Source organism: Chelonoidis abingdonii, chromosome 17, assembly GCF_003597395.2.
Source record: "Chelonoidis abingdonii isolate Lonesome George chromosome 17, CheloAbing_2.0, whole genome shotgun sequence".
In the NCBI taxonomy this organism is placed as follows: Eukaryota; Metazoa; Chordata; order Testudines; family Testudinidae; genus Chelonoidis; species Chelonoidis abingdonii.
The window spans coordinates 17,945,909-17,960,324 of NC_133785.1; the positions used below are offsets into that span (position 1 = coordinate 17,945,909).

Sequence of the window (14,416 nt, forward strand, 5' to 3'; positions counted from 1 at the left end):
AACTTGTTTGCATTTGGAGCAATTGAAAGGAAAAGAACGCTCCACATTTTGATGTCTTAATGTTCCTTAATACCTTCTTTAATTTATATTAAGCTTCTTAACTAGGGTGATTAATTCTTCAAAAACAATAAAGACCTAGTACAGAAATCTTTCACACACCATGAAAATTGCAATTATAATGTATTCACGGCTTTTTTTGTTACAAAAATATATTTAGAAGAAAGATTTAAAGCATACACAAAAAAATCCTGAAAGTTGTATGAAAATGACTTGATTCACAGAACTAGATGAAAGGTCAAACTAATTATTACAAGGAAAAGAAAATGGTTGGGGGGTGTGTGAAATGGAGAAAACTATAACAGAATGTTTTGTTACTATAAAGTTTTCAGTCCTTTAATATCCTATAAATTCCTTCTCTATCACTTTCTATAAAAAAGGACTCTGGAAATCTTTGCATTTTTGTTTTACACAGAATAAATTTGAATGTTTACCATTCCTCCCTCTCCCCATTATTCATAGTCTTATTTCCTAAAATGGCTTTTAAACTTCCACAATATATTTTCATCTATTTCTATCTTTTACAGAGGGCCAAAACCAACAATGCCCATTTAATTGGTGGACTTCTTAATAATGCCTTGAAATGCCAACATACGCAACAGTTTTGCGGCTGCCTGGGTAAAGTTTCACAGACTGAGTTGTCATTCACAGGTGGATCTCAGTCAGATAGGAGACTGGGTTTATGAGAAAAGCAAGAATAATGTAGTAAACATGGAACTAAAACAGGCCACCCAAAGGACAAGACTCTGTGGATTTGTTCTTGCCTGTACTGCATATTTTCCAATTAGAGTTAAAAAAACATTCTAAAATTGCTTAGCCTACAACACTGATTATTTGCCCCATGCTGTAAGTCTTACCCCACAGGATCCCATTTAAAAAAAAGAATCTTTACAGCAGCAATCCATCATAGTCCATATGTTCCTAGCAAGAAACCATTAGGCTGGCATAATCTCAATTTAGCTCTTTTTCCACAATCTGTCTACTGGCTTACACTTAAGTTTTTTCAGTATTTGTTGATAACTACAAATATATGTATTTGTATGTGTGTGCACACGTGTATATATGTGTGTGTGTGTGTGTGTGTGTATATATATATACACACACACACCCCCCCACACATCAGCCTACTCCCACTCCACAAAGAAACCCCTTGAAACAAACAAGCAAGCAAACAATTCAGGGTATTGTCCTATTATAAGCCAACACAATACCTAGATATTGCATTACACTGATTTGGTGCATTAGAAATACAGTAGGAGAGACGAACTTCCAAAATACTTTCTACCCCTGAAGTACATCAAATCACCCTAGAAATCCCTGTGAAAGAAGCATGTTTGAAAAGAAATACGGATTTGTAATTTTCTGTTGACATTCACTGATAGCTCACCTCCCTTGCATGAGTTACACTTTTAGGTTAGCTTCAAGGAAAGCTAAAATTAAAACCTTATGACAAAGCTTCCCCCACTTATTGAGTGCTTGTGAAAAAGCTCACAGAGCTGCTACAGCAGTCAACTGGTCACAGGAATGAAAACAACACTGGGTAGATTTAAAAATGTGTACACTGTATGTTTTTGCAATTTTAAAGTTAAACAATACTGACCTTAATCCAATAAAGTGGGATTGTGCCATGCAATCTGTGTACTGTCTGGAGTAAAATGACACATCGCCCCTTCCTAAACTGAATCAGACTCATGCAAGTACAGTAGCATCAAACTCACAGCCCAGGGCTATATATGGTCCATTGCAGCAAAACTTACAGCCAGTCAGAGTGAGTGTTTACGAGAAGGCACAAAATAGCTTTTCAACCAGAGAAGGTGCCACAGGTGAACTCCTGTCCTGGTACCCTGTCTGCTCCACATTTGTCTGGCAATTCTAATCTCTGTTTTTTCAAGAGACAGTAGAGAGGAGAGAGAAAGAGTGCATTATTAAAGTAAAAAGGTGTTCAAGCACAACAATCAGTTTTGAACCAATGAAGCCTACAGTACATATCTGCCCAATTTTTCATTATTGTGTAAACACATAATTTGCATGCACAATCATAGTAAGAATAGGAGTACTTGCGGCACCGTATGCTACAATACATTTGTTAGTCTCTAAGCTTTCGTGGGCTACAGCTCAATTCATCAGAGTGAGCTGTTGCCCACGAAAGCTTATGCTACAATACATTTTTTAGTCTCTAAGGTGCCACAAGTACTCCTGTTCTTTTTGCGGATACAGACTAACACGGCTACTACTCTGAAACCAATCATAGCAAGTGTGCACGTAATCAAATAGTTAGAAATCTTAACTGGTTGCATGCAATTATGGAAGTTTCGGCCTATAAGTATCAGTGATGCATGAATTTTTAAAAAGGAATTTTATTTAAGAAACTCATTCCAGGAAACTGATTCAATAAGTCATTGAAAGATCAAGGAATTTGCTCTGTTTGCATCTCTGATCATTTAAAACCCAGAAGTCCACAGGCATCACAATAGTCCACAGATTTTACCATGGCTGTGTGGTATTTTTCAATATCTAATTTTCCTGCATTGTATTTTCAAAAAGTCAGCCACTCTGCTCCACCCTTCCAGCACTCACTAGCTACCCAGAATTCTTTCTTCATTCTTGCTTAATTCTCTTTGTGTACCCAGCAAATATTAGTTCAAGGGTCGGCAACCTTTCAGAAGTGGTGTGCTGAGCCTTCATTTATTCACTCTAATTTAAGGTGTCACGTGCCAGTAATATATTTTAACGTTTGTAGGTCTCTTTCTATAAGTCTATAATATATAACTAAACTATTCTTGTATGTAAAGTAAATAAGGTTTTTAAAATATTTAAGAAGCTTCATTTAAAATTAAATTAAAATGCAGAGGCCCCTGGACCAGTGGCCAGGACCCAGGCAGTATGAGTGCCACTGAAAATCAGCTCGCGTGCCGCCTTGGGCATGCGTGCCATAGGTTGTCTACCCCTGTATTAGTTCAATCAATATTATAACCAGTGTTCTAAGAAGAAAGAATCCGCAAAAGGCTATGGAAATTTGCAAAATTGGCCCATTGATTGCTTGAAAATCTTTCCCACAAGGCTGGTTCAGTATTGCCAATTTAAAATGTCCAAAAATCATGAAACTTAAAAGACATAATAAATGTTGGGTTCTTTTTTGCCTTCTGCATTTTGGAGCCCCAGAGTTCACTTTTTCAACCTTTTTTTCACATGAAGGTAGAAATTTACCTTTTTTTTCTCTTTTAATCAAAGGTGAGATTCTCACAGAGTAACATGACTCCAATAGTTGGGGCTTTAAGGAAAAATCACCTTATATTGTGAAATTCTTGATAAAATCTCAAGAGACAGCAACACTAAAGGTTGTGCCTCCTTCCCTTACCACATTGTTCCTGGCTCCTGGAGCCACTGATGATTCCACAATTAGTTAAGTACAACATCAGAGAATACAGTACAATCTCCTTTATTGGATACTGAATTTACAGAAGAGTGGTCATGTTCTCCAAGGACAACTTCCACTAAGCATTGTTCCCAAAGCCAAATTATCTTTCACTTCCTGAAGTTTCCAAGTTCCAAAATACTTTAAGAAACACAATGTCTGTAGCGTGCATAATTTGGGAGCACTAACTGACTGTCAACTATTCAAGTTTCTAGCGTTATGGTACCGGGTATGAGAGGTCCATGCACAATAAAGGACCCACTCCTGCAAGATTTCCATAACTGATGTCAATGAAAGTTCCATGAATGGGAGGCCTGTGGATTTAAACCCCCATTTGTTAATTAGAGGAACAATGTAAAGGCTAATGCAATAGCACCGTCAAGTTCTAATGAATGAACTAGTGACCTTCTGAACCTCACTTGGATTGAGAGAGACTCTGGGCAGTTCCAAAACACAAGCTCAGTCAGAATGGCATTGCAAAAGACACAAATTAGACAGGTATTTTGAGTGAGTTTAGCTGAAGGTAGCACTGAAGAAGAGAGAAAATTAGATTATGGGGGATGTAACATGACCAGTCAAAATATACAAACATGTTAAAAATAAATTAGTCTCATTACCAAAACCACAAGGGCAACATCTCACATGGTTCTCACTCAAATCATTTAAATCTTTGTTTATTTGATTAAGTTTGGGTCCTAGTATGATCTACTTCACGAGCAAGGGTTCCAATGTCTTAAGATTTATTTTCTTGCTGGATAATTCTCTAACATTTATCTTGTGCTAGCACTTCAGCGGTTGTGGCACCCTAGCCTATTCAAAGTCAACAGATGAATACAGTCCAATATATTACCCAAAAACTCCCAACCTGTCGGTCAGTCATACCTGACATCACACACGCCTCGTCTGACAATTAGCCCCTGCCATTAAGTGTAGGGAAACTATTTGGCAGCGGCAGAGTTTCTACCTTTTGGAAAGAAAAGAAAGTTCCAAACAAAATCTTGAAACCTGTTCTTAATTCAGTGAAAAAAATTGGGGTCTTGCACTTTCAGGAGAGGAGAATCATCACAGGATGAAAACAGTTTCCATTGCAACAGAATCAGACACCTCAGCAAAGTAACACATATCTTTCCTACTTGGTCATTTATCTTTCATTGGGAATGCTGCAGAGGGAATGTGTTCACAGGGGCAGAGGTTAAGAGAGGAGTTACATCACTAATAAGTATTTCCCTTCAACTAGTCCAAGAAAGGAATGGGGCACACTCGTTCCCACATATTTGTGGTTGAGTTTTGTCAGAATATGGGACCTCTGAGAAAGGGAAGGAAATGAAGGGGAAAAGTGAAGATTCCTGGCCTAAGCAATGTTCACATTCAAATTAATTTTTTAAAAACCTACTCCACGTTTTCCTCTTTTTTGGCTTCTCTCATTCACTCAGTGATAGCACTTCAGTCACATTTATACTCCATAAAATCACCTAAAACACTACTAGTAAAAAACACAATGTCCCTTCAAATATCAGCTTGGGGCTGTGTCCTCCATTTAGATCCCTGCCGTAGGGTTGTAATTCCCTCACCCCCGGTTTGGCTTAGTTGTCCTGATGTCTCCGTTTATTGTTGAGGGCAGGGCTGATCAATTGCAGGCTCCTCTGCCTCGAAACTCAACCAAGGAGTGACTTACAAGTCCAACAGCTGTTGCTGATTTTGTAGCAGAACCCTGGAAATTTTGTGCATTTGAAGTCTACTCTCCCTGCATCCACTCTTCTGTAGAGGAAAGCAAAAGGGAGGAGAGTGGCTACTGACACAGCCTCAATTGATAAGAGCTTTCCCCCAGCAGATGAAACAACAAAGGAACTGCTACACTTGAGATTCACCTACTCTTGGATCCTGTCTCTTGCAGTGGCCAGTACCAAATGTTTTGAAAGGAAGGTGTAAGAACCCTACGCTAGACAGACGTGAAATAATCTACCCCTCACGTTAGGTCTGATCTTGATCTATAGGAGTTAGAGATTGGTTTAAGCCCTGAAGCATGAAGTTTAATATCTCTTCCAAAATTGTTATAGTCATTAATTACGATACTGCTGGATATTCTTGATATTCTTTTTGAAACAACCTTTAATCCAGTGGAATACATCCAATCCCAGCCCAGAAAATCTTCCTTAGCTGATATTTGGCAACGAGAAGTGAAAGAGCCAAAGTTTATTTGCATTGGTGTAGTAATATGGCAGAACATCAACAGCCTACTACACTGCCATGCTAAGGTACCTGAATTCAACTGTTGCCCCCCAGCTTCTTCTTCCCTAAAATGCAAGGGATTGCAGGAGTGCACTTAGACTCTGGGGGAAGGTACTGCTTCATAGCACTCATCAGTGACTCCTGCAGCTGGTGGAGAGGCAATGGCTCTAAAGTAGAGCACCAATCATCTCTCCTAAGCAGAAAGATGACAGGTGACTTGAATAGCCATAAAGCCAAAGGAAATGGTGGACTCTAAGATTTAAAAAAAAATTTTCAGGGGTAACTTATATTCAAAGCCCATCAACATGGAAGGTCTCAGCCTTAGTTCATCTAAAGAATGAAAAGAATCCTATTTTAGCCTTCCAAGATTATCATGAAGGCACAAGATGCACTCACTGCTCCATACCATAATGATGATGAGAAAATATACATAAATTTCTGTTCATTAAAAAAATATAATTCTCACTTTGGGTGAGTGGAATTCTACAAAGCTATTGGTCCTGGAACTACTTTCAATTATTTTATTAAAATCTACGTTGTTAAAATTGTATTTCTAGAAAAACATGACACTAAGAACAGCAACGAGCGCCTGGATCGTTACAAGATATGGAGACCACAAAATATACTCCCTTGCCTATAAGTTGAAAAGAACTGGAGAAACAGGCCTAAACAGTATTGTGTGAGAACATTTTCGTGAGGAAAGAATGTGTGTAAGGGTTGGGCTGAACTGTGGGAAATGAAGAAGGCAAGCAAGAGGTTAGTTTAACTATTAAAGGGAGACGGGGAAATGAAAAGAGATTGTCTTAAATTCCTTGCCTCAAAAAAAAAAAAAATGGTCCCCCCCATCTCCTAAATACTTGCATCTGAAACAAATACGGTAATTTGACTTCTTCAATGGGTGTAAGAATACAGATCAGTTCATAGACAGCAATGAATAGTTCTTTTAATTACTATATTTGGCACATCATAAATATCTAAGATTGTTTCTGTAATGAGTAATTCACGCAAGAGGTATGTAGCAAATGTGAGTTTTATATATGTTTCATGTTTACAGCAACTATTCTTTGAACCACTGTATATATTTTACAAAACAGGCAACAGATTTCATATGAGAAACACTTGTAAGATTCATGCTGAACTTGTGAATCACAAAGTATTGTGATGGGGCAAGGCCAGATGGCTACAGTAAAGTACTGAGAAACAGGTATGTTAGCCCCAGGCTAAACAAATCCCTAGTACCCTGGTAACCAAATGGCAGTTGCTCCAGGTTAATCAAGGCACCTGGAGCCAATTAAGACCTTTCTAGAAGGCAGTGGATATAGCTACTTTAATTAGAACACCTGCAGCCAATCAGGGCAGGCTAATCAGGGCACCTGGGTTTAAAAAGGAGCTCACCCCAGTCAGGCAGGGAGGAGCCAGAGGAGAAGGAGTGCGAGTGAGGAGCTGGGAGCAAGAAGGCAAGGAGCTGAGAGTGAGAGAGTGTACTGCTGGAGGATTTAGGAGACAAGCATTATCAGACATCAGGAGGAAGATCCTGTGGTGAGGATAAAGAAGGTGTTTGGAGGAGGCCATGGGGAAGTAGCCCAGGGAGTTGTAGCTGTCATGCAGCTGTTACAGGAGGCACTATAGACAGCTGCGATCCACAGGGCCCTGGGCTGGAACCCGGAGTAGAGGGCGGGCCTGGGTTCCCCCCAAACCTCCCAACTCCTGATCAGACACAGGAGGAGCTGACCCAGACTGTGGGTTCCACAAGAGGGGAAGATCACTGAGGTGAACAAATCCGCCAATAAGCGCAGGACCCACCAAAGTAGAGGAGGAACTTTGTCACAGTATTCTAATTTCATCTGTACAAAAAAAAAACCCTTAGCATTAGAAGAACCTATAGGTCAGCTTTGCTGACTTTTAATGAAGGTTAGTTTGTGCTCTGTGCTCTGCAATCTAAAATTATAATGCTCAGACTGCACTATTCCGATCTTTTAATGAGTCCTATTTTAATACTCCAAATATATACTACCTAAATTTGTATACTCTTTAACAGTAGTTAATCTTCAATTAAAATACCTAGAGCAGAAACTAAGATAGCTGGTTTAAAAGGTAAAAGCTTATTGACAAAAAACGGTATTCTTCATATTGCCTTCTTTAATTCTGCATATTAAAAATGCCATTTTTATGAGTTGAGAAAAAAACTTCAAGAATAATGAAGGCTAACAAAAGACTGAAGAGCAGTAATTTAAAAAGCTCCATATGTAGCATCCTGATTACTGTATCAGTCCCATTTCCATAACGAAGGGAGGTCAATGAACTGCCGCCTGTCCTTTCTGGTGACAAAGAAAGGGCAAAGAGGACAGAATATTTTCAAAGCATCACCCTCAAGAACTAAAGGAAGAACAAGAAGTCTCCTGCAGTACAATATGTGGGTGTCAATGTCTGCACTTTTCTGAGTATGGTAACCCCAGCTCTGGTGGTCCCTGCACATGCACTTAATTTGGAAACAGCTGGGTTCAAAAGTTTATCCTCACTTTTTGACCTGCAAGGGTTTAGTGTGTGGGAGTGCACACGAGTGTATACATCATACCACACAAGCTGAGGATAGGCAGCCACAAGATACACTGCGTGTGCATGTGTGCACACAGGACACTTTGTGTATTTACAAATGCTGTAACGTATATATTATCCAATATACATCAGGCACATACCATGCATTGTGTAGGCATTCAACATACAGCCAGTCAAAGAAAGGTTGCATTTTAGAGTTCAGTAAGTCACTAGAGTCTGCATTTATTTGCAGTTACTTTTTAGTCAGCATATGCTGCTAATTACATATTTCCTGGAAAGTATGCCAGTACAACTTCTGTAGCTGACTAGACTAGCATCACATCCATGTCTACTTTAAATAAACCATAATGATGTATGAATTAGCAACAGATCTATCAATCTATCAAGTTATTTACAACATGCAGGTTATCTGAGCACATTAGACCGACAGATTCAGAGAGATGCAAATACAAGTACTATAGATATAATAGCTAATTAAAGTAGCGTTGTAGATGCAGGACCTGGGTGATGTAAGGTACTAAGTAGGGCATGGTTCAGGGAGGACTAGGTAGGGATCACGGAATCTCGGAGGCTCAGACAGCAGTAGTTTTACTTACAGCATGAGTGAGAAAGTTAGCAGTCACAGACCTGGCAAAAGAGTCAGATCTTGCAACTCCTTCATAAGTGTTGATGTTACCATCAACACTCCCAGCAAATCATTTTCTTGTAATGCTTTAACGCATTAGTGATACCTTAAGCTCTTGGACAGGAAGCCTAGTATCCTGAATTCAGGCCTTGGAAAGTAAGCAAAGAACCAACCAATTTCCAATTATTTTGTTTTCTTTCTTTCTTTGACTTGTATAACAATTGTGTGATTTTGGAATCTGAAGCAGTCTGATTACAAAAGCTTTCCATTTTCCATTTGTAACACTGAAGGTTTTAAATAACATTGAACTTTTAATAATTTGTAACATGCAGTAAGTATAGTGGTGGTGTAGTAAAAAACACACAGCACATACAATGAATAAACAGAGGGTGATGGAATAATGGAGAAAGGGAACTAGGACTCAAATCTCATTGTGACTGGTAAAAAAAAAATTTGTGAATGAAACAAGCACATTCTGTCATTGGTAAATTTGTACCACTTCACTCACAGAGTTACACAGAAATGCATTATTATTCAGGGGTTTCAAATATAACAAGAAAGGGCCGGGGGGGAGTGGGGGGACGACACCGAGAACACAAGGCAAATCAAACACCACATGTAGACGTTGCACAGATATAATGGTGTTGAAAAGTTGTTTAACAGAACAGCCCATACATTAGCTATTGAAAATGGGAGTTGAAACACAACTCAGTGCCCTGGGGGAACATTCTGCACAAAGATGTTACAGAAGGCAAATCTATGAAGACCAGACTACTTGACTGATGCCAAAATATGAGAGTCTCACTCTTCAAAAGTCTCAGGGATACAAAGTGAAGTTATCAGTCATAGCCATTGTGTATTTCAAACCCCAAAGTCCTAGCTAAGTGCAAGAGTTTCCCAGAGGAAATGTTTTACTTTTTTTAACTTCCAATCTGAACTCTCAAGAGTCGGAACACTCAAAAAAACAAAACAAAAAACCAAACAGGTTTGTGTTTATGCCATTTCTGAAAGCTGAAAACAAATGGAGCTTTGGAATGGTGGAATCAGAGTAATCCAAAAAAAATAGAATAATGTGGCTTGGTGGCAATGTAATTGCAATGCCCAATACTATAGCTGGAGGAAGCATTTCTAGAATTGTTAGCATAGTACCAGCCAACAAGCAGTTTCAGTGCTACCCAGTGGCAGTACGGGGAACAGCACTTTTAAGCATTCTCTGAAGAACAAAGATGATGCTGGCCTAATGGGGAGGAAGAGAGATGGTCATGATGCTTTTTGGATGGTACCCAGACAAGAAGATAACATTGAGTCCTCACACTTCAGAGAGGCCACTGAGCTGAAAGCAGTGTGCAGGTGATTCCACCAGTTTCTGTCGAGGGTTAACAGGAAATAGGAACAGGGCCACCGAGAGGATTCAGGAGGCCTGGGGGGCCCCCTGCTGCTGAACTGCAGCCAAAGACCCGGCACTTAGGCAGCAGGTCCAGGGGCGGAAGGACCCCCTGCCACGGGTCTTCAGGGCACTTCGGTGGTGGGTCTCAGAGCGGAAGGACCCCCCACAGCCGAATTGCCTTCGAAGACCTGGAGCTTTTCCCCTAACATGAGAAATATGGAGGACAAGGAAGGGATTCCAATAAAGGCGGGATTTCTGTAGTTCAGATAATAGGGTTTCAGATAAATAGGAGTATACTACATTACTATTAAAAATCCATTTTTAAATGTGTAAAGTGTCATGGCTAGGGCAGGAACATGTCTTTGCAGTGCATTTTTTATTTTTATATTTAAATACATCAACAGCAAACATAAATAGAGTGATCTGGATTAACGTCTGATTTTGCTAATTTAAAAACTACTTAGCATTTTCTTGGAAGAGAATAGGATTTGGGAGTTTAATGTTTCATCAAATATGCGTTTGTTAAGTGCTGTTGCACAGGAACATTGCTTAAGGTCACAACAAACTTTTAAGTCAAATCACAGGCAACTAAGGAGCTCCTGTCCTCTTTCCACGACCTCCATGTCTACCACAGAAGGCCAATTATTTTAGAACAAAATGTGAGAAGTACATTCTCTCCCCTAGAGCAATATTTGTTCATTGTTTCACTTCCATTTATGCTTCCACAATATGAGTTCATGTCTGCAGTTCCCATGTTCCAAACAGAAAATGGTGCTTGATCAGAATCCCCATCACCACCACAAAAACATTTTTTTCAAGTTGAAAGGCTTATTATGTCCTTCAGATGCCTTAGCCTATGGTCAAGGCCAAATTCAGGCTACATATCAAAGAAAGTTTAAACATATAGAGTTCAAAGGTCTACTGTATTCATTAGTGTTTGGGGTTTGTACAACTTTCTCAATTTACCTGAACTTTGTTCCCTAAAAGTAATTCAGAATTGTTTCACCAGCTTACTTAACTTTCTATATTCTTAATAATATTCTATATTATCAAGAAAAATGAAAATTCTTTATCAACTTTTTCTCCTGAGTTCTAACCCTGGCTTAGACACTGACTCTTTCTGCAGCCTTGGGCAAGTTATTCAACCTCTTGGTGTCTCACTCTGAGAGAAATATACCAGCCTGTTTCAGGTTTGCTATTCTGGGAAATATGCTGAAAGAAACTCTGGTATTTGCATTGCTGTAAAATTTTGTATTTTCCCCCAGAGCTTTTAAGGAAGAGGCTGAAATCTTGCCACTAGCTTTGTTTTTATTTTAATCTTAATTTTAAAAAAAATTCTAACAAAAATGGTATATAACACCAAACATCAATTACATAATACACAGAATTCCAGATGCACTGAGCATAAGCCCAGCCTCTCAACTACTCAGACCTCTATAGTGGGATGGTCAAAGACTAGCCTAAACTATTTACAATTTTAAAAACTACACTTAAATCTACTTCTAATTCATGCCAATGTATCAGTTGTGATATAATTTTATCACCATTAATACATTTATAGAAAAACAGCTTTTGCAAAAGAAAATAACTTCTCCATCTAAACTGTAATAGAATAATACAATTATACATGGAGAACTAGATGACTAAGGATTGAGAATGAGGAGGGCTACAATTATGTCACAACTATTTTTAGGTCAAGTCCCTAAGGTGCTGGTGTACAGTGTAGAAGTCTTGGAAATACAGAAAACAAAAGTCTCTGGCAATATTTGGTATCCAAAGTAACCACCATTTTTCTCTTTCTAGCACAAACAAGAAGAACAGTGCATGTGCTATTGAACAGTGAGTGGTTTAGAAGAAGAGGTCCCAGACTGCAGCTGACTTGTCAATCTCACCCAAATGTTTTTTTTAAAAGATGGGCTGCTTATTTGCTTTGTTTTTTAAAAATAGAGGTGGAACCCCCATGACCCCTTGGGGAATTAAAGCTCCTACTGTCTGTTCTGGTTTGTTGTGTTGTCCTAAAGCTCCTGTTCTGCACTAGCCACCCATGCAGTCTAGGTTTGTTTTCACTTTGGAGCTGTCAATGAAGTTTGGTGAATAGTTTCCCATCACACATCCACACGCTCACAGAAATACCATCAGGTCAAAAATCCTGGCTATTCTTTAAAAATGTGAAAGTCATAAAAGAAATCCAGGACTTATGACGATTGTGACAAAACTTTACCTTTGGCAAAATGGGTTTCATAATATCTACTGCTACTTTTGTTATTATTGCTGTTCTGTGCATGGAAGAGAACTTCAGGCTCCAGTTCCACAGATCCAGAACCTAAGAACTACATCACTGGTTCAGATTTAACCAAATCAGTAATGACCAAGTCTTTCTGATAGAGTTGTTCAGTAGCCTATGAGAACTGAGTCAAGCATCATAATTCAGCTCCTGATAGGGAGATGCCAGATCACCAGGGTACCCACAAAAGTGACTGGACATAACACTAAATTTGGCCTATTTGCTGGTAATTAGGAAAGAGGGCAAGGATTGACGCACCTAGGAAACTATATGTTGTCACTCCAAAGTGGTGTCTATACTAGAATGTTCAGCCACATCAAACATGGTCCACTAGCATAGACAAGGTCACCTGAGTTGAGTAGGCCATGCTGTGTTGAAAAGGGGCTGAATGATACACATTGGCCCACTATCAGATGCACAAATGAAGTGGACAAAAGCATCTCATGGGACAAGGATGAACCTGTGGATATTCAAGAGTGACCCCTAGTTGACACACAAAATAATCCTCCATCTGCCACAGGTAGGTTGTTCCATTCAACTGGAAAAGTCTGAAGCAACACAGGAGTCCAGTAATTGGCTCACTCCAGCTAAGCCCCAGCCTATAAAATACTACAAGTAGCTCAGTGACTCAGTACTAGGCAGAAGCTCAGAACTACAGAGTACCAAGTCACCAGTTTCACTTCCTGGTTGGAAACAGCTGCTCTATTCATTCTGCAGAAAAAGCCTTTTCTTCCCCAAAAGATGTAGGAATGACAATGGTTTCCATAGACAGTCCAATGTGACAATAGATTACTGCTGGGGAAATGTGTAATCAAAAATAATCTTATGGGTGTGTGTGTGTGAGTGTGAGAGAGAGAGAAAAGAAACACTATACATTCCTTCTAGCCCCTAAAATCACCACGACAAGAAGAGTGTGTGGAAACTAGGATATAGGGAATAAGTGGCACAAAACATTGATCGGTAGGGGAAAAAACTCTACATCCAACTCTTGGACCCACTAAATACCCCAGGTTGCTCCCTCAGGGCAGACAGAGTGTACGCACCTTCTTGGTCCACACAATAGCCAGGGGAGAGAAAACCGATGATGAAATTAAAGAAATCACTTCAGCTGCAAAAAGATGAGATGAAAAAGAGTGGATGTTCGAACTGTTGCTCCCATTTGACTCTGAGTTTTACATACAGCATTCCTTTGTATTACCCTGGCTGCAAGCCCACTGCTCTCACCACTGATTGCAGAGACACACTGTCATGATTTTATGTTTGTAGGAATACACTGAGACATAGCATGGAAATTGCCCCAGGACAAGCCCAAAGTGGCACCAATTTATAGTAGGATTTTTAACTAGATATTTTAACAGTTAAAATATGTATATGCACACAATTAAGATGCGAATAAATGAGATTGTCTCATATGATAATGGAAACTGGAATAAAATTACACTCATCTTTATCTTTTTTTCCCTACCATGATAACCAGACATGCAACATTGGGTCAACTTACAACTCTGAACAAGAGCTGGGGTGGAGAGAGGACTATTTAACAGTTGGTTCCATTATTGTTTCAAGAGTGAAGGAGGGTTAAAGGGCAATAGTTTAGTAATGAAGAAACTCCAAGGACCTAGAAAGCATGGCAGCCTCCAGAGGTGGATTTTGCCAAAAGACTATAAAAAATCTACAAAGCTGCTATTAAGATCCAAACCCTAAAACAAGCCCATAAAGTCGGAAAATATTTATCTGGAAGGGTGGCAGCCCAATAAAAGTTTTATGAATGTTTTACAACTGCCCTGTCAAGAGGCTGGCCACTCAGTCACCTCCCGTCCCTTCTAAAAAACAACACATGCAAAAAACCTTGCCCATTGTGTC

At 39.3% G+C, this 14,416-nt stretch overlaps 1 protein-coding gene across 3 annotated transcripts in view; it reads right to left on the bottom strand.

The window, feature by feature from the left end:
• EEFSEC (eukaryotic elongation factor, selenocysteine-tRNA specific) overlaps positions 1 to 14,416 on the bottom strand; it is a 180,281-nt gene that overhangs the window by 18,207 nt on the left and 147,658 nt on the right. The window contains exon 7 of one of the 3 annotated variants that reach the window (XM_075073362.1): positions 1,815 to 1,936. The exons of the other annotated variants lie outside the window; for them this stretch is intronic. Within the exon in view, the coding sequence (XP_074929463.1) occupies positions 1,821 to 1,936 (116 nt within the window). The 3' untranslated portion in view covers positions 1,815 to 1,820. The remainder of the gene's footprint in view (positions 1 to 1,814; positions 1,937 to 14,416) is intronic. 3 annotated transcript variants of the gene reach the window in all.